This window comes from Xiphophorus couchianus, chromosome 15, assembly GCF_001444195.1.
Source record: "Xiphophorus couchianus chromosome 15, X_couchianus-1.0, whole genome shotgun sequence".
Taxonomy (NCBI): domain Eukaryota; kingdom Metazoa; phylum Chordata; class Actinopteri; order Cyprinodontiformes; family Poeciliidae; genus Xiphophorus; species Xiphophorus couchianus.
Genome location: NC_040242.1, coordinates 746108 through 767156, shown reverse-complemented (window position 1 = coordinate 767156; position 21049 = coordinate 746108). Strand labels below are relative to the sequence as shown.

Below are 21049 nucleotides of genomic sequence, written 5' to 3'. Positions count from 1 at the left end.
TGTGACTGCGGCAAATCTCACTGTGACAGAGCAATGTGGCTTTAATGCCTCTCAGCCAACACTGCTTTTGATGCACATTCACATAAATCAACCGTTAACAGAAATGACGCCGTTTTCTGTTCGGACGTGTCTCTGAAAAGGCGCTAAAACTCATTTGGATGTCCGGTGACGTATCCGCCGCTCCGCCGTCTCCTTTGGAGGTTGTCAGCTTCATTGGCAAAACCGTTGGCGCAGGCGCGGCACTGACAGCTGCTGTCTACTTACTCCGCAAAGTCTGCTTGATAATGGCGTGGAAATCAGGAGGAGCCAGCCACGCAGAGCTCGTTAACAATCTCCGCAGTAAGTCCGAATGCATGTGAGAGCGGCAGCGCCGTCACCTTGTTACCGACTGGTCGCCGTAAATCGGCGCACTTCGGAGCTTGGAGTTAGCACGGGGATCAGCGTAGCTAAGCTAGCTGGTTGCTAAGCTGTTTGTTGACCTACCGTTACCCCTCTCCCCACCCCTTTTCCGCGAACCACGTTCACGTGTGGAACAGATTCGCGCCCATGTCTTTGCAGGACAAGAAAACAAACCAAAAATGTTAAATATTCCCTTCATTTTGTGCATTGTGATCTTACACAGCTAAAGTCTCGGGGAAACGTTAGCTTAGCCGGTTAGCCGTATGTGCGTCATTTGGGATTGTGCAGCCCTGCCCACCCTCATTGATGTCTGAATCTTTGACTGCACATCCATGTGAATGACAGTGACAGCTGTGAATGTCACACGAGTTTCTAATGCACGATTTAAGAAAGGGAAATGCAGTTTTCTTTCAAAATTGCGGCAGATAATTGGTTAGCACTATGCAAAGGCACCGAGTCACTCATCGCTACTTAGCTTAGCTTTTTTTGTGTTTGTTTTTATAAATGTAGAATACTTTTTCTTGATCTTATCAACAATTTTCCGCCACAATTTTATGTTTTAACGCCCAGACTGTAGCATAGACATACATTTGACTCTATTTAATTAATTTCACAATCAAAAATAAACCATAAATTACTATATGCATTTTTCTTTTACAGAATTTAAGTTGCAAGAGATATTGTGAATGTTCTGTCTTTATTTTGGTTAAAATCTATGACTGCGATTGACTTAAAATATTTCTGTTTGTTTATTTAAAACAAACAGAAACAATATTTCTGTTAAAATATTTCTTGCCAAACATGTTATATTTACTTTATACTTTATATATTTACTTTTAAAAACAAATAAAAAATGTTTTGTTTTGATTTTTAAAAAAACCCAACAAGAAGCAGCTTGATTCTTTTTTAATTAAACCCTGAAATAAAGATATAAATTATTTATAATTTCTGACGTTATGTTGGGTAAACATGTATGTGCCCATGTTTCAGATCAATTTTTGTATTTATTTTTTTTTTGTACATATATATTTTTCTAAGCAAGCGAAAGTATGATGACCTTATTTCAGCCAGCTGTGTCACAACAAATGTGGGATGGACAATTTTCTGCAACTCCATGCTGCATAGAGCAAAAGAAATAGTAATTTTTTAGTGCTATGTTAAGTGGCTTAAAAAAAGTTAATGTAAAAGAACTGGACTGAAAATAAGCTTTATCTGAAAGAAAGAAATCGTTCAAGCTCCTGTGGCTTTTATTACTTTTCCAGCTATAATAAAACTGGGACTGATGCAGTTCTAAGTCCACTGTGATCAAGTCTGCTGTCATCAGTAATAAAGTCAGTAGAAAACTTTTCCCTGACATGTTTTTCACACTCGTATAGTAAATGACATCAGGATATCTTCCAACTTTGGTTTGCAAGTCTACTTTCACTATTTAATATCTCACCAGGTCTATTTATATTCCACTCTCTCCAGGATATTGTTGCACTTCAAGCTGTTTGCCATTAGCTGCAGGTTTTGAAGGGATAGAAATGATAGAGATGTTAATGTTTTTCATTTGTAATTGGCTGTGCTTACAGTAAATAGAAGTTTGGTTTGCATTTTCTGTAGTTGTAAACAAAAAGCAGCGTCTGCCGGATTCGACTTTTATAAAAACCCAGTAATTGAATCAAGATGACTATTTATTTTGACTTTCTTGGTATTTGTGCTCGTTTCTGTCGTACACTGACCTATTTAGGCACAAAGGGGGAAATTTAACCCTGAATTAGCATTAGCATAATGTGCTTTAAAACAGGTCACACGTAGAGCGCATACTAATTTACTTTCTCTGTAAAGGTTGTTTTCAGACTGGAGTCATTTTATTGAGCCGGTTTACCGCAGCGAATGTAATACACGGCTCCTAAGCTGAACATATATCTGTAGATCAGTGTTGAATTCACGATGTTTTGGAAACAAAAAACAAACAAAAAAAGCAGATTTAAATAAATAAAGAGAAATGGAGAATGAGCCAAAAACAGCTTGAAGTGTGGCTTTATTTGCAGTTTAGGTTTGAGCAGTTTGTCGTAGGTGTCCATGTAGCTGCTTGTGCAGATTGTGGTTGTTGTGTCCTGAAGTGGCGCGTAGCTGTGAGGGTGAGGAGAGCGAGTAACGAGAAACTGGCTGCAGTTGGCTTTCCCTGCTGCTGGCACAAGATGCTGCAGGAACCAGTGATGAAGGATTATAACATGAAGGGGAAAAACAAACATATTTCTAGAGTCATTTGTAGAAATCTCTTCAGGGAGATTTGCTACCCACGTGTTACTTATAGAAGATCTTTAACTATTCTGATAGTTTGTGTCAGATTTGTCTATTGTAATAAGTAATAAATCAATCAATCACGTTAATCAATTTGCATAATTTATCATTTTTCTTTTTCTACCAAAAACTGGATGACTAAAGTCTTCAGTCTGGTGCTTTCGTCTCTCTCTTTTTTTTCTTTTTTTTAAAGAAAATTACATTTACAGAGACTTCATAATTCATTTCATTTGTTATTTTGTTTATTAATTTTGGATATTTGAAATGCCTTCCAGCTCCAATGAAAGTTGGGAGCTGGAAGACATTTGTGTTGTTGCATTATTATTCTTCCATTTTTGTTATATTAGTTGAAAATGGTCTGAAAACCAAATTAATATCGTTTATCGTGATAAATTCAGGGACACAGACTCTCTCTCTTCCTCAGAAAATGGCATTATTAAATCTGACAAGGTGTATGAAGTCATGCTGTCCACAGACAGAGCACATTACTCCAGGTGTAACCCATACATGGACTCGCCGCAGTCAATAGGTGCGTCCTCTCCTGCCATCATTTTGTCCACTCTTGTTTCTGAGGGATGAACTAACAGAACCTGTGCTTCTCTCTCAATCCGAAGGCTACCAAGCTACCATCAGCGCCCCACACATGGTACGAGCTCTGGATGTTTCCACACACTCTGATCCACAACTTTGAACACAAAGGCTAGAAACGTTTCTTGTGTCGGTACATTATGTTTATTTTGGGTGAAACTAAGAGCCCACTGCACTGAACCTCATTGCAAACCTGCTGCTTATTCCAGCAAATATTGGTTCCTGAACTCTTCCTGAGTTAAAACATTAGTATTATTGTTTCTAAATGAATATAAACTGGTTTTCTTTGCATCATTTGAGGTCTGAAATAACTGCATATTTTTTGTTATTTTGACCATTTCTCATTTTCTGTTAATAAATACGAAGTTTTTGCTTTGAATTCCAGAGACATGTTGTCAGCAGTTCATAGAATAAAAGAACAATGTTCATTTTACTCAAACATACACATATAAAAAGTAAAATCAGAGAAACTGATAATTTTAAGTGGTCTCTTAATTTTTTCTAGAGTTGTATTTTGAATTATTTTTTATTTAAGAAGAAGCCAGGCAGCTAAGTTAACTTGATTCTGGTCATTTAAGTTATATGATTAGAGTCTAGTGTAGTAAAACTGGTATCGAATTGAAGGAATCGAATTTCTAGACACTGAAAGATTTGCATCTCTAATGTCCCCCTTTTCTTCTGCTACATTTATCAGCTGGTCAGAGAAAAGAAAAAAACGGTTTTGGCCTGTCAGGCTTTTTAAATATTGCTGAAAACTAGTGTCAGTCTAGTGTTGAAGCTCACCACTCCCCTGTCTGTTTCTGTTTTGTTTTTCTGGACGCTTCGTCCTCCCAGCATGCCTATGCACTAGAGCTCCTACACGATCAGCTGCATGAGGGAGCCAAAGCTCTGGACGTCGGCTCCGGCAGTGGAATCCTGTCTGTTTGCTTTGCACGAATGGTGAGCCACACACAGGACGGGTAAACACAAGCAATTTCTCTCCGGTAGCGTCGTGATTTTTAGCACGCAGCTTTGTAACCCAACCAATCACAGTAGAATGGTGTGAAATGGTTTTAGTGGTTTGTGATTCCTGTTTGAACTGAACCTGTTCTGTGCTCCCCAGGTAGGCCCTAAAGGTAAAGTTATAGGAATCGATCACATCAAAGAGCTGGTAGACGATTCTATAAACAACGTGAAGAAAGACGACCCCAACTTGATTACATCAGGCCGAGTCAAGCTAATAGGTGAGACATGGTGGACGACAGATACGTTCTGGATTCATTTCGTCATGTTGCAGCTCGAATCGTTTCTGCTGCTCTTGCTCTTCACCGATGCAGGATGGATTTGCTCAACAGAGAGTCTGCAGCTCTAAATAATTCAGCAGTGAGCACTTTCACCATCTCTGCAGGAGGGTGAAAGTGCAGCTGCAGCTGGGTCCTTTGGGTTTCAAGTGCTTAAACAAATCAGATTTCAGCAATACCAGCAAGTGGCATGTATAGAAATAAAAAATAGGATGTATACCACAATACAATGAGTTAAAAATAAACATTTTTAATTGTTTGATAAACTTGCTTAATCTTTCTGATACACTGATTTATAAAATTTAGATTTTAAAATGAATTTTGATAAAACGGAATCAAAACTGGAGCGATTGTAGTTGAGATAAAGAATGTATTTCTTTCTTCTTCATTCTCTGTTGAAGCTAACAATTATTGTAGTAATCGATTAATCGATTTATTGTGACGATCGGAAAAAACTGGCCCATTCTGCAGAATCCTTACGAACCACTCAAGCCTTTTTTACACTATTAGAAAAGATGCAGAAAATCAATTTTATTCCTCTTTTAAATAAGAAAATAAAAATGTACTGTAATATTCCATTACTTTATTTATAGTAATCTTAAAAAAAAATACTTCTAACATTAATATTTGAAAAGCTCAGACTTTTATGACATCAGTACAGTGTACGGCTGATGTCTGGATTAACAGATTAATAATTATAAAACAAAAGGTGATTAATAAAATATATTTTTTGTCAATTTGAACCACATGAAGCTAAAAATGCCACATCCTGTCAGAATATGAATACATCCTCTCTGGATCTATTTACAGACAGGATTGTTTTTTATTTTTATCTTAAATGCAAAATATCCCCTAATGGTTTTTTTGGTGATTAAATAGCCCCTTTTTTATTAAGTATACTCAATTTAACAATTAATTGATTACTAATTTAGCTGCTGATTATTTCAATAATCGATTTATCACGATTAATTTGATTAATCTTTTCAGCCCTAATTGTCTGTGTTGAATGTTTCCACCATTATTTTAAGAATAAGTCACATTTTTTGTCCAGTTTATGATTTATAAGTGTGAGATGATTAAAGGTAAAACATGTGGTGTTGTCAGCGACTGACTGTCGGTGTTGTGGTGAGTCTGGTAGCCTGATTTCCTGCTGCGTTTCTTCCAGTGGGCGACGGGAGGATGGGTCACACAGAGGAGGCGCCGTATGACGCCATCCATGTTGGTGCAGCAGCTGCCACCGTCCCCCAAGCTGTGAGTCATTCTGGCTCCTTCATCCTGCTGAACGTCAGGCTCTCACTTTAGTTTAAACAAATGAAAACCGTCTAAAAAAGAAACAAAAGGCAGAGTTGCTGTTTTAAAGTAGAGATTTTATTCTGTTTATCTAATTTTGATGACATGCTCGTTGGTTTTTTTTGGTAGATTCACTGCTTTACCACAATAAACTCCAGCAGTATAAAAAAAATGTTTCAATAAGAAATATATACATATATATATATATATATATATATATATATATATATATATATATATATACTAAAGCTGGGTGATAAGTCGATTTTACCGATTAATTAATTTTTAGATTTTGAAAATATCAAAAAAAACTTTTCACCAATGCACTCAGTTCAGAGTGATGTCAGCTCGCTCAATGCCGCCATCTTGTTTGCAGTTATTTTCACTTGTGGGTGTAAACGTTGATTTGGCGGCTTGGCCAACAGCAGCTTATTTGGATTTAAAGTGAGAGACTTTAAAACGGCTCATATTGAAAGGAGCTTAAAAAAGACAGAACTGGCTAAAATCTCATCATCTCAGAATGACTTTGTGCAAAAAATGTAACGTTTTTTTGTATCGCCCGTAGACCGAACATGTAACATAAAGGACATCTTTAGGTTGAATTTTAGTAGGGCTGCATAATTTTATCGATCCTACAATATTTATTGATTTTTCATCCGCGAGTATCAATACTTTAAATCCTACTTTGAGTTTTATGTCAAATCCACATAAATTAAATGACAGCTATCACATATTTTTATCCAGTTGTATATTAACAATGACATGTAATGAAATAAGTTACAATTAATTAAATAATGAAATGAAGTAGATAAATTACATTATCTAGTATAAGAGAATAAGACAAAAAAGGTTCATTTTCTGCATAACCAAATACACAAAGCCACAGAATTAACATTTAAACAAAGCAAATGTATAACAAAAACACCATTTACACCATCAGTTCAATTAATCCAAGTCTATTTAACAGTCACAAAATGTCACCAAATCACTCTGTCCCCTAAATTCTTTCAGAAAATCTTTAAAAGTGTATGGAATCGTATTGTGAGCAGAATATCGTGTATCGTATTATATTGTGAGATTAGTGTATCGCTACAGCCTAGATTTTAGACTGTCTGTTTAATTTTTTACTCAAGTTCCTTTGACTTCTGGTTGGGAATGTTCCTTTTTGGCACAATCTGCTGTTTTAAAGATGTAAACACTAAATAATTTAGATTCACTCTCAGTGACTCAGAACTGGGATTCAAATCTGATTGGCTGACTTAGTCGTATACAGTCTCAAAACGGACGAACCAAAGCAGATTTGAACTTTCAGAATGCCTTGTTACTGCTTTTTCATTATTATTTTTTAAGAATAAACACACTGACGCTCTTCTCACCTGCCTCTTCAGCTTTTGGACCAGTTGAAGCCCGGCGGGCGTCTGATTCTCCCGGTCGGCCCGGCCGGAGGCAACCAGATGCTGGAGCAATACGACAAGATGGAGGACGGCAGCACCAAGATGAAGCCCTTGATGGGGGTGATTTATGTGCCTTTAACAGACAGAGACAAGCAGTGGTCCAGGTGGAAGTGACTTCCTTCTCCCCCTCCTCCCTCTCTCTCCTTCTCACAGTGGCAAAGGTGAAATGGTGTGGCTTGGAGCAGGCAATGGAGCACAAGAGGCTGCATTTTGCTGCTTGTTGACATTATTTGCTTCTTCCATACCATGCCAACTAGCTGCACGTTTCCCCTTTCTTTGTTTAACACTTTTTTCACCCACTAATCTGGTTTTATTTTTGTTTTTTCCTGTTTGGAACCAAAATGTTATGGTGCTGGAGGTGCTTAAAGCATGATTAGTTAGTTGATTTGGTTGCCTACTACCCAATAAAAGCCGATTTAATCATCTTCTCTGTGGGATGTGGCCTCAGACCGGCTGCTGTTTGACACTTAATCTGATCGTTCTGCATGCGGTTCTTCACGGTTTGCATGACAGGTTGGTGTTTCCTCTCATGTTCCTGCTCTAACGTTCACGGTCTGTCTTTCACAGGGATGAACTCTGAATAAGAAGACGAGCCATAATCCACCTTTAAGTTTGAAACCTGGGGAAAACTCGGATGGCATCAGCAAGCCTTGATATTTTTGTTTCAAGCATTATAAAACATGCTTTATTTTTATTTTTATTTTTTTTGTTCAAGACAAAAGAGGGACTGGAGAAATAACACTGACAGCTCTTAAAGGGCTGCAAGGAAAAGACTGCTTGAAGCTCCATGCAGAAATATTCAAGATGGGCTTTTTGTTTCTTTTTTTTTCCAGGCCTCCATCTTTTGGTTAATTTAATTTTAACTGCTGGGTTTTTGTTTTTTTTTTGGTTTTTTTTTATTGCAGTCGGGTGTTTTTGCATTACATTTCAGCAGGGTCAAAGCTGAATGTACGAGGAAAGCAGAACAAAAACACCGGAGACTTTTAGATAATTCACCTAGCTACAGCGTGTGTGTGTGTGTGTGTGTGTGTGTGTGTGTGTGTGGCTCATCTAACTGTAGATTTTTCTGCTAGAATATAAGCTTGTTTTCCCCTCAAACCCCTTCCAGCAGTATTAGAAAACACGAACAACACCGTGACTGATGTGCAGAACCGTTGGGTCACGTATGAAACACTCAGCTCTCTGGATAAACTTCAGAAACAGCACCTAACTCACCAAAACGCATGCAGGTACAGGGCTGCGCTTCCCACCGGGTGACGAGTCGTTTGCTGCCGCTGGTCTCCAATTCCGACGTGTTCGGTCACTAACTGGGAGAGTCACTGCTTTGCCAAAATAAACTTCAACAATATAAAGCAAATGTCTGTTTTCTTGGAGAGAAAAAAAAGAATAATACACAAAAAAAGCACATTTTATTTAGAGGGGTTGAAGTGGTTGATTATATTTGGCTTTCACAATATCTGGAATGGGATATAAAAATAAAGAGATGTTTATGTTTTTCTTGCAGTTCTTTGTTTTGTGTTTTTCCCCAGTTAATGCAGGTAGGAACAAACTGCAGGTTTTACAGAGTTAATTTTGTAACATTTCATTGTTACAACTTGCACAATTTTACAAACATAAAATCTCTCTAAACCAGTCTTAATGACTTTTGCTAAAAATTAAAAGGTGCTAGTTAGCATTTTTGAACACATATCAATAATAAAAGTACATTTTCAACCATTTTTTCCCCCTGCAGTATTACACTAAAATAAGTCGTTATATGTTTTTCTTAATATACTGGAATCAATCTGCTTTTCAAAAAAGATATCTGTCCTCTTATGTTATCTTTATTTTAAATCCTAAAAATTGAGATAAAATGCTGGTTCTTTAGAAAATTACTCATTTGTAAAGTAGATACTTCTCCAAAAAGTTATTTCAAAAAGTCGTTTGACAAATGTTTGTAGGATTTTGCAAAAAATGTGCAGAACCTTAAATAAATTGGTTTTCTGAAATCTCAAAGTTTACTTAGAATTATGCAAAATTCTTAATATTTATGTAACATTCAAATGTTCATTTATATCTGTGTTTGTGAAATATATTTTTTATTTACAGATGTATTAACGTTTTAGTATTTTATTTACACATGCCTGTGTAAATACATTTTCCAGCAAGAAAAGACAAATTAATACAATTAACCACAATATTGTAAAATTCCTTTCCTTGGGGTACTTTTATTTTATTTTATTTATTTAAAACATTAAATAAAATCAAATAAAAACAAACATGCTGTAACGACAGGAAGATTCGCAGGACATGATGTGGCTTAACCGATCCGCACTCAAACAGGATTTACGGATGGTAACCATGGTTACCAGGCACTCAAAATACTCGTCTTTCATTCAAGCTAGCTGTGCTAACAGGTGCAGCACAAACATGGCACATTAGTGACACCTAGTGGCAGAAATGGCGTTTTGTGCCAGACTTGCAGGAGGAAAAGCTGAACAATGTCTGAAATGTAATTTAGCGAGTCGTTCGGTTTCATCACGGGGACTTTAAACAGCAAACATACATCTTTACTGATTTATGACTAGATTTTTTTAAGGGCAGCAGGGGGTATCGTTGTTTAAATCTGAGAGGAAGCGCTAACAGCTTCCTAGGCTACAGATACATGCCGTTGATGAGGTAGTCTGACTCCTCGGTGGTGAGAGGTCGCGCTTTCTTTAGCTTGTGACGAACGAGTCTCAGACGACAGCCGATCATGAGCAGCAGCAGCGCAGTGATGAGGATCCCGAGCGCCAGAGGAAGAATTGCACCTGAAGGACAGAAAACTAGAACTTCACCTGTAGAGCAGAGAAATTCTAGTTCAAATATGAGCAGAGATAATCGGACTCACCTGACTCCGGGCCTGGCTGTCCTCCTTTAACTGGAAATGGTTTGGAGATTATGTCGCTACTCTCTGCTTGGGTTTTGGAAACTTTAGGCGCATCTTAAACAATTAATACAGACAAGACTTTAGCCAGTAAACTAGAGTTGAATTGATTAATCATGATTAATCAAATAATGAATTAATCATCAACTAATATATTAATCATTACGTAGAGCATACAGACTAAATAATTCAGAGCAGTAATGAAGCTGTATTCTGTCTGAAAGTCTGCATAATCTGCATATTAACAGATTAATTGGATTAATTGCAATCAATCAATCATTGAAATAATCTGCAACTACTTCCATTATCTAATTTTTAACCGGAGTAAACAGACTCAAATGTTCGCATAGTTATTTGAGGTGCAACAATCCGGCTTTTCTCAGTTTTTCTGTGACAATTAAAGTTGTTTTTTTTAGCAGAATTATAAAAATATGCTGTAAAGTCCTGGATAAAACAAACATCTTAAAATCCATCAGAAAAAAGAACTAATTACAAGATCACAGTAAGGCTGAAATAATTAATTGGATTAATTGATTATTGATATAATCGTTAGAGCATACAGACTAAAATAAACACCATTTACTTAAAAACCAACATATTCAGAGCAGTAATTAAGCTAAACTGTACAAATATATATACATTTACATTTAAGATACAAACATATTTCTTTGTAAATACGTTTTAGCTTCACCTGTTTACTAAAGAAATGTATTTTAGGTAATCAAATATTTTTATTTTTATTTAAAAAAGAACTGAATTATTTGTTTACTTGCATCTTTTAATGTACCTTTAATATTGTATTTAAAAAGGTTTAAATGAAAATTCTGAAGAATCAGCCATTTTTATCGGATTAATCAATGAATTGTCAGAGTAAATAATCACGAGTGAATATATATTTTTACCTTTTTCAGTCGGCTTTGTGACGGGGGCAGCTGCACTGGTTGGGCTGAAGGTCGAGCCTAAAAGACGACATTAGTGTGAAAATGATTCTTGAGATTAAAAGAAATGAGTAAAAATCAAATGATGCATCTTCTTACTTTTTTGTAAACATTCGCTGACACAGTCTGACTCCTGAAGGAAGTTGTTGTGGTTACCCTGGCAACCACCGTACAGGAAGTGTTTGCATTCTCGGGCCTTTTGGTCGTAGTACCACCGAGGGAAGGTGCCTTTACAGGGACCAACGACCGGATCTGCAGCGCACGGATCTGCAGAAACAGACGCACACGACGTACGTTTCAAATATTGTTTTACATCACCTTGCAAAATACTGCAAAAGTATTAATTTCCTTGAAACTTATTCACATTTTGTCATGTTAAAACCACAAATTCACACCATTTTACTGGGGCTTTATGTGATAGAACAGCACCAAGTAATGCAAAATTATTACAAAGAAGGATAAGTATAAACTGTTTCCTTTTTTTATGTATTTCCTTTTAGTTTATGTATTCAGTCCCTGAATCTAGACTTTGAAGAACCAGCTTTCACTGAAATCCCAGCTGGCCTTTGGAATAAACCCCGACCAGGTTTGTGCATCTAGAAACTGCCATTTTGCTAATTTTTCTTTTCTAAATGACTTCCTTTCAATAATAATCTTTATTTTTTTATTTAAAACAAGTATCCTTGGTCTAGTTTCTGGTGCAAATATATTAGTACACTTGAAATACGACAAAACTAACTTACAAGTAACTTTTAAGCGAGAAATATTAACATCTTTTCAGTAAATAATTCCTTATTATTGATGAAAAAGTTCTGGGTATAACTGAAATAATCTGTCAGTGGAACAACACATTTTATTTTGGCAGATTATTTCACTAATAAGAGGTACTTTATAAATATTAAGAAATTATTACTGAAAAGACGTTCCCATTCCTTGCTTAAAAGTTATCTGGAAGTTAGTTTAGTCTTATTTCAAGTGTACCAAGGTATTTTCATTAGAAACTAGACCATAAATACTTGGTGAGATTTTATTTTTTGCAGTGAACAAAGTGATTATGACACGTTTAACCATCAGACCAAAAAATGTGTTCTCCTCGTCTTTAGCTTCATTCTGTAGAAAACACACTTCAGGCATATAATACGCAGAGTGTGTTAAAACAGCAGTGGTGCAGGCGGCCTTTTGGCCGGTCTCAGTCTAATTCAGGGATCAGATGGCATCAGAGACAGGGGAGCTTTGTTCTGGCACTAAGAAGGGATGCAGGCTAAGAGCTGCTTTCCCAGGGAATGCTGAGTGGTTTGTTGGCTCAGCGGCCGCCTGTAGGCTCCATCTGCTCTCATGTCCACACACACAAAAGATAAAGCACTAAGGAGTGCATCCTACTGTTTAGCAAACAAATAACCGGAGTAGACTCATCACATGAATGTCCTTTAACTCGATTATAAGCCTTGTTCCTACCTTGGTTAGCAGACGCGCCCTGCTGCTCAGTGAGGCTCAGAGCAGGAACAGCGCTGCTCCCGTCTACCGCCGATACGACTGTTTTCCTGGATGCCTCTGGAAGCACGGCGCCATTGTCAGCCTGCTCGGTCCGGGCTGCGGGCCTCTGAGGGCTGGGAGGATTCACCGGGTGGGTCACCGACTTCCGACCACCATCAACTAATAAAGAAAACCCACAGGGATCAGGTTCTGGGTGTTAGATAAAGCTTTTTTAATAATTTTTATTCAAAGCAGGGATGGAAGTTATTGATTCATGAGTTGATATAAAGTTAGGATACGATTGATCTAAGGATTAATTGATAAGTGGCCATGTTCTTAAAAACCTGAGCTTTCTCTTCAATTGAGAGTTTAAGGAATTTAAGGAGCTTTTCGAGTGATTATATTTCAAAACAAAATTGCATAAAGTGCATTTTACATCCCACACTGCGATGGCGTATTAGGGCCAATGTAGATAAAAATAGGGGTAAATTTCCACCAAAAAACTCGGAAGGTTAATTAGGTAGGTTCATTTCATAAATTTTCTAGAAGAAAAGGTGGAAATTTCTGAGCTTGGAAAGACACACATCTGATAGAAAAAGCTGGAATTTGAGATTAATCTCAGAAATTGTCTAGAAAAAACATGGAAATTTCAAAAGTTGAAACATTTTGGGCTTTTGAATTTTGAAAAGACTAAAAGTTTGAAAAGTTTAACATTTCTGACAATTTGAGATTAATCACAAAATTTCAATTTTGACTTTCGAACTGAAATTTCAGAGTTTTTTTTCTAGAAAAGTTTAGTCAAATCTGAACATTTTTGACTGTTGGAGCTCAGAAATTTCTTTATTTTCTACAATTTTTTTTAGTTTTCTTGGCATAAATTTGCTCCTTTTTTTCTAAATCGGCCATAATGACTCACTCAGTCGCAGCTCGGTTTAATGAGCACCATTAAGGTAAAAGTTGAGTTTGTGGAGCGTTTATATTTCAAAACAGAACAGCACTCCAAACTGGACGGTTTCTCTTTCCTGTTCTAATATTGCTCCACCCTCTTTAATCCTATATTAGCTTCAGTGTGGCCCTCTGCTGGATGGAGGCTAAATTACAACACTAAAAGAAGGTCTAAGCAGATGTTATAAGTTAATTGATTGAAACTAATTTTAATTTTATAAAACATTAACTGACTATTCATCATAAATCAATTAATTGTTTGTATCTCTAATGTAAAGGATTAAAATCTACAATTTGTGCAGAAGTCTTCGTCAGAGCGGTCGGGACAGTGTTGCCTCCCATCACAGGCGTAGGAGATGTCGATGCAGCAGCCATCATCACACTTGAACTGGTAGTTGGAGCAGTCACCAGTGCAAACTGTGAACACAAACATGATTAAGTACTCGACCTCCCCAACAGTGGAGAAATGTTTGGTGAGCCTTTCACCTTCCGCCTGGTGTTTTGGTGCCAGCACGGTGACAGAGACGTTGTCGGAGCTCTTCTGCCCCGCCGAGTCGGTAACGGTCATCTGGAACGAGTAGACGCCCTCTTGGAGACCGCTGACCTTCAGCAGCCCTGGGTGGGTCGCCTTCAGTGTGCACAACCAAAATAAAGCATGCAAAGTTTCAGACGAGGAATTTTATTGATTAATTCAACTTTTGGGTTTTGAATATTTAATTTGCTGAAAATTGGCATTTTTTTTTTTCTCCAGTTGTTGTTGGGTTTAGTTCAGAGTGATGTCATCACGCTGAGGCGGCCATCTTGTTTGACAAGTGTATTTTAAAGCTTCTATAAATTTACGTGAACTCTACAATGGAATATCAGGGCCGGGGTAAGATCTTTTTTTTTTTTAATTACCAGAATAAAGTCGTAATTTTATGAGAACTCAGACACACACACACACAAAAACAATAATGAGGAATGTTGAGCATCTTGTGACGTTATTCATTACACCGTTTAAGTTTTACAAATAATAGCTGATCTTTTGACACATTTGCATCAAATTATTGTCAGTCGCAGGACGTTGAAACGAGTTGCTCAAGTCAAATCCTGATAATTCAAACCTTTTTCTCATTAAAACATTTTTTTCTTTTTAAAACAACTGTTTTCTGGTTAAAATTGTTTCATTTTTCTGCTAATACCATGAGTAAATTCTCATAATTGAACAAAAAGCCCGTCCCTAATATTCGTATAACTCACAAAAGGGATGCCTAAATAAAAGCCACTTTTTGAAAACATTTTCTGTCATTTGTAATGTCTTTGTTTAGAAGAAAAAGTGAGCAAAAAGAAAAATTGATTAAAATTAGCAATTGGATCTGGTATGAAAATGTCAGACTTTATTTTGAAACCATATCGCCCAGTTCTAGTTCAGACATCAAATTCTTATATTGAAACTTTAAATAACCGGGTTAGTGGAGCAGATAAAGAAAAAAAAACAAAGGATATAAAGGAAAATAGAAATTTGCTGGAATGTTTTCTCATGTCTTTTCTGTTAAAGGTAAAGAAATAAAAGAACAACAGGAAACGATCTCTAAGGTTCTGGTCACTGAAACCGGCTCATGTTTCTGCTTTTCTCTGGGCGATGTGAACGCATAACCAAATCTAATCTCTGTTGATACAGCATGGAAATATGGAGCTGTGCAGTCAAGTGAACCGGTTTACTGTAAACCGAGCATTCATGCTTTTTATTGCCTCATGTCTGTCACAACAACAACCTGATCATTCAGTGGAAGAGCAAATATTTGCATCATCTGACTGAGCGCAGATCAAGAGAAGGAGCTCCGTGGCTCACCTGGTTCATCAAGATTAAAACTGTATTTTTGTGGAAGTACAAATGTTTTTAAAGATATATCTTCACATAGAACTCTTTTTGCAGTTATTATAATGAACACCATAAAAACACTGAACATTATCAAGTATTTTTTTTGTCCAGTTTCTCGTGCAAATACTAACTTGAAAGTAACTTTTCAGCAAGATAGCGGAGCTGGTTTCAAATTAAAAATTCATTAATATTGATGAAAACGTACGTGAAATAATTTTTTCAATTATGTGTGAAGAATGTCTTGCTAAAAGTGAAATTATCTGCCAACAAAACTTTAACTTTTTCATAAATATGAGCAAATTATTAACTTAAAACAAGCTCCTATATCTTCCTGAAAAAAACAACTTTTTACGATATTTGTACCAGAAGCTCGACCAGAAATATTTGGTCAGATTTTGTGTTTTTGCAGTGTTTAACCTTTGCATCCTTCCTTGACGTTTTTGTATCCGTTTTGCTGAATTTAGTGACAGATAAAATGTGAAAACAGACCTTCATGTTGATGGCTGTATCTCCTTTAACAAGAGTCCACTCGTAGTGGGTGATTCTGTGGTCGTCCACGCTGTCCCTGCCGTCCAGGACGGCCCAGTCGGTGGGCAGCTGGATCACCACATCCTGGCCCGCATCACTGCGAGGAGGCTCGTCCATTTCTGTGAATTTGACCTGAGGTTAGTTCTGTGATGTTTACGTGTCTGATTTAGGTTATTAAGTTTGACTAAACATTGACTTTGGTTCCTTTTCATAAAGCGTATTAATAACACTCCTGTTTTTGTTCACCTTTTGCTACATAACTTAATGCCACCATACTACAATATTAAGCTTTGAAGCTAAAATTATGGAGTAGAATATTAGAAGTTTAGACTTTTAATCATGGGTGCACCAATTGCAGTTTTCTGGCTCTTTAAAAGCCTGACCTGATTCCGATTTTGGCTGATACCAATTTTTTTTGTCTGAAATGTCATTAAAAGTCACAATAAAGTTGCTGAATTGGAAACAGTGGAGCGACTATTGTTAATTGCAACCGTGCAGACATGACCTGGTGGGCCGGTTTGTCAGTCAAACTTCTCTCATGGGACAGCAGAAGAGGACAGCGGCTGATTTTTAGACGTTTGCTGAGGTCGATAAGATCGGTGCAAAAGATCAGCTTCACATTTAAGTATTGGCCAATCATCAATCACTCAGAATTAAGGAAATTGATGCCGATAAATCGGTGCAGCCCTACTTTTAATCAAACAAAGAAAAGCCACAAGTAAATAGTTTTTAAAGAAAAAAATTACATTTCAACTACATTAACAAAAAATAGTGAGCATGCCTGTTTTAGGAAGTTAAAAACTAAATATATTCACGTTAGTGACATAAAGCATAAAAAAATTAGCTACTCAAAAGCTGAAATAAGAAAATTTAATAAGTTGTTTTACATTTACTGACTTTCAGCTAAATCTACACATCTGGTCCTGCTCTCAGCATCCGGATCTCATACAACAAGTGGACAATCATTAATCCAACCGTGGCACCTTATCAGTGAAACACCAGCTGATAATGTTTAGTTGCAGAGTGCTGAGATGCATGGCTGATAGAAAGAGACTTTACTGTAGAATAAATCATATTCTTATTATTAATAGCAAATTTAAACCAAGTTTACAGTGAAAAGGTCAACATTCTGCTGCCATGCTTTACATTGACAAAATAAAACATTTAATATGCAAACATTTGGTAATGTTGCTAAAAATACTATCAGTGTCTAATAACCTGATTTCCCTTTGAGGAAATAAAAAACAAAATCCAGTAAACAGACAGCATTGTTTGCAGAAAATGGTTAATAAAATGTTTCTATTTTCTAGTAACTAACATGAACCAGAGAACATACAAAAAACAACTTTGGTGTAATTTTCATAAAAATGTAATATCTTTTCACTTCCTAATTGCATCTTTACAGCTTAATTTTAAGTTGACCAGAAACTTTACCACTAATTTAATCGGCTGAATAAAATAGAAACTACAAAGCTTTGAAAAAAATATTCACACCATAGTACAGCATAGTACAGTATAATTTATTTTACCATAGTTGAAGACAAAATAGAAAGAAAACTTTTAAAAAAAACAACCTTTTCTAAATAAAAATGACTTTTTTTTCCATAATTTTTTTGGATGATGTACAGCATTTTTTGCTTTTGCTATTATGCAAAACTTTGGGATAAGCTGCAGAAAACAAAACCAGAACTGAACTACGACCTCAGGTGTAGAGAAGGAGGGAGCTGGAAATATTAATTCCAACAATCAGAATGGGAAAACATCACTTCCCAGACTCCGACATCTTTAAATTTTACCAGACACAAATAAAAAGCGAGCGGCAAAAGCAAATGAGGTGGATTAGCAATACTCAGAGGTGGGCAGAGTACACAAAAATGTTACTCAAGTAAGAGTAGCACTACTTCCACATATTTTTACTCAAGTAAAAAGTAGCCGTCCAAGAAATGACTCAAGAGTAAAAAAATATTTGGTAAAACGTTTACTGAAGTAATGAGTAACTGATCAAATTATCAATCATTTAATATTTAAAATTACGTCATCAGACGGATCAAAATATAAAGTTAAGTGGAAATTTTAAGGACAAAAATTATAATAATTCAGGTAAGTAGCAAAATATAACAAAATCAGGCAAAAAGAAATGACTAAAGTAAGAGTAATAAAGTTTATGGTAAAAAGTATTGAGTAACTGATCAAATTATTTCAGATTATTATTTCAAAAACCAAAATTATTCATATAAATAACAAAATCAGGCCAAAGGTTTTTCCCCCAAAATCAGTTTCTTTTAATATAAAACTTATGAAACTAACAAAAGCTGCAGGTGTGTGAATGTTGATTCTTTTTTTTATTAAAACATGTTTGTTTTTCATTCAGTGGAGAACCAGGAAGTTTTACTCCACAGTAAAAACAGCGGAGTAAAAATATTCCTAAAAGTACATTTAAAAAAAGAAGAAGTTACTCAAGTAAATGTAACTATTTACTACCCAACTTTAACAATATTTGAATGTTAACAGCCCTGATAGTCAGCTATATTTAATTTCCTTTTGGGATAAATAAAGTACTTTTAAAAATATAATTGAACCACCTGTAAGCTAACCTTTAACAATGATGTTTTGTTATTAGCATTATAATCCCAAAGTTTTATTAAGAAAGCTCCCACCTGGGGTGTCCTCCTCGCCAGCTTGCCGGGGCCTCCCGGTGGTTCCGCCGGTGGTTCCGCCGGTGGTTCCAGGCAGGTGGCCCAGCGTGCCGTTCGGAGTCCGGCTGTAGGTGGTGAAGCCTTCCTGCGGAGCGAAGGAGCAGATGTTTTTATTCCTGTAGGTGCAGTTGAACAGGTAACAGCTGAGGCCGTCCGCGGGTCGCCGCAGGTCCTCCTGGACCACCGCCACCGTGCAGTGAGGCTGCGAGCAGCAGGCGTGTAAACAGTCCCTCCAGGTGTACACCCTGTCCGGGGCCAGCAGGAAGGTGGCTCCCTGCTCGATGGAGGCCTTTGTCCGGATGATGCGCTGCTCCGCGGCGCTGAAGTCGCCTGCGCAGGAGTCACTCACGTCGGCCGCTCTGTAAGCCTGGTCCTGCTGGAGCTGCTTCCGGAATTCCTCCAGCAGCTCCTCCACCCCCGAGATTTTAGATTTCAGATCCGATATCTGAGAGGAGCGGGTTTGGACACGGCCGGCGAAGAGCAGCAGGAAAACACCGGGGAGCAGCAGCCGGGGATGCTGGAGCAGAGCCATGTTGTTGTTGCTGTTGTTCACTCGGTGAAACATCGTCTCTCTCTGCCTCCGGCTGGCCTCCCGCTCCGGAGGGGCTCTATCGGCTCCAGCGACCTTCCGGCATGAAAAAAGAACCAGACGGGCCGATTTAAAACACGACTTATTGGGAAAAACGCCTCTAAATCAGCGGCGGCGGAGGAAACGGCTGTCTCCCGACGATGCTAAAAGTCATCTGCCGTTGTCATGGTGAGGGAGGGTCGGTCGCGAGAGCAGAACGCTGACGTCATACACTGATAATTGATAAACAAATATGGCGACGAGCAATTCACCTGTTGAAGCTCAGTTGTAGAGTATAGTGAACCAAAAGTGACGCGATCTACATAAATAAATAGTTACATTAATATTTTAGTCTTCGATAGCTTATGTAAAACTGGATCAAACTAATTTAAGCTAAAATATGTCCTTATGGAAATGTATAATGCAATTATTTAATATATAAATTACAGTTGTAAATGCTCATTAAAACTTCAGTTGCACATTTAAATCCTTCAATTATTTCAGTATTTATTTAGTCCGTATTTTGGTACCTAAAACTGTAAAAATGTCACATCGGCTTATAACCCTCTCCCACCAACCATAACCATAACCAGATCATACAATCTTGTGTATACAACCAGATACAGTCATACTCAGCAGATCAGTTCGAGAACATTTTACTTTTTCCTTTTCAAAATTCAGCAAACATTACAAGTCAGATCAAAAGAAATATCCTCTGGATCTACTGATTATACAACAAACACAACTGCAGATAAGAACAAAAAATGACTTCTTGCACTTCAGGAAAAAAATCCAATTGTTGAGATATTATTGCGTGATAGATATCTAACTTATGGGTCCCCTCACTGTACTTACAGCCGAGGTAGCGAAATAACTTCTAATGTCTGTCGTCCTTTTCTTTTTTGGTGGCGACATGGAGACTCATAATAAATGTGAAACTCAGAAGGAGACGCGTTCACTGTCAGCACCGTGGACCAAGCTTCCGGTCCGCGTGTGGCCAGCTGGCCGCCGCCTGGTGCAGCCAATCAAAGAACGTAGATCCACGTCCTGTGAGCCAATGGCGGGTCGTCATAGTTCATAACAGCGAATTTTAAAATGAATGCTACCACTGCGTAGTATATTGAAATATTAACTAATCAATGTAGATTTTCGTTTATTTATTTTGTTTTTGTTAAAAAATACATATGTTTTTTTTTTTTTTTTTATTAATATGGCAAAAATTGGTCGGGACTATTTTATATCCCTTGAATATTGGTCGTGACATGTCACGACCGTCCATACCCAAACCTACGCCCAACACCGTGCAGGACGCTTGGCATTTGCCAGAGAACACCAGGATTGGCAAATTCGCCACTGGCGCCTTGTGCTCTTCACAGATGAAAGCAGGTTCACACTGAGCACATGTGACAGACGTGACAGAGTCTGGAGACGCCGTGGAGAGCGGTCTGCTGCCTGCAACATCCTTCAGCATGACCGGTTTGGCAGTGGGTCAGTAATGGTGTGGGGTGGCATTTCTTTGGAGGGTCGCACAGCCCTCCATGTGCTCACCAGAGGTAGCCTGACTGCCATTAGGTACCGAGATGAGATCCTCAGACCCCTTGTGAGACCATATGCTGGTGCGGTTGGCCCTGGGTTCCTCCTAATGCAGGACAATGCTAGACCTCATGTGGCTGGAGTGTGTCAGCAGTTCCTGCAAGATGAAGGCATTGAAGCTATGGACTGGCCAGCCCGTTCCCCAGACCTGAATCCGATTGATCTGGGACATCATGTCTCGCTCCATCCACCAACGTCACGTTGCACCACAGACTGTCCAGGAGTTGGCGGATGCTTTAGTC

At 37.6% G+C, this 21049-nt stretch overlaps 2 protein-coding genes across 4 annotated transcripts; one reads left to right on the top strand and one right to left on the bottom strand.

The window, feature by feature from the left end:
- The first annotated feature begins 13 nt into the window (after positions 1-13).
- Positions 14-8796, top strand: pcmt (protein-L-isoaspartate (D-aspartate) O-methyltransferase). 3 transcript variants are annotated; one of them, XM_028040264.1, is made up of 8 exons: positions 14-339; positions 3113-3217; positions 3303-3334; positions 4111-4215; positions 4379-4499; positions 5722-5807; positions 7235-7360; positions 7868-8796. In XM_028040264.1, the coding sequence occupies exons 1-8, from the start codon at positions 159-161 to the stop codon at positions 7871-7873; spliced, it is 762 nt and encodes a 253-aa protein (XP_027896065.1). In that variant the 5' UTR covers positions 14-158; the 3' UTR covers positions 7874-8796. The 3 variants fall into 3 exon arrangements, with proteins under 3 accessions (XP_027896065.1, XP_027896063.1, XP_027896064.1); XM_028040262.1 differs by having other exon boundaries at positions 7235-7404; XM_028040263.1 differs by having other exon boundaries at positions 159-339; positions 7235-7461.
- On the bottom strand, positions 8164-19421 carry lrp11 (low density lipoprotein receptor-related protein 11). The gene is made up of 9 exons (XM_028040259.1): positions 18608-19421; positions 15912-16069; positions 14048-14189; positions 13853-13978; positions 12599-12796; positions 11243-11410; positions 11108-11164; positions 10170-10262; positions 8164-10089 (listed from the first exon to the last, which is right to left on the bottom strand). Exons 1-9 carry the CDS (start codon positions 19209-19211, stop codon positions 9935-9937), a joined length of 1701 nt encoding a protein of 566 aa, XP_027896060.1. The 5' UTR covers positions 19212-19421; the 3' UTR covers positions 8164-9934.
- Between the last annotated feature and the right edge of the window lie 1628 nt (positions 19422-21049).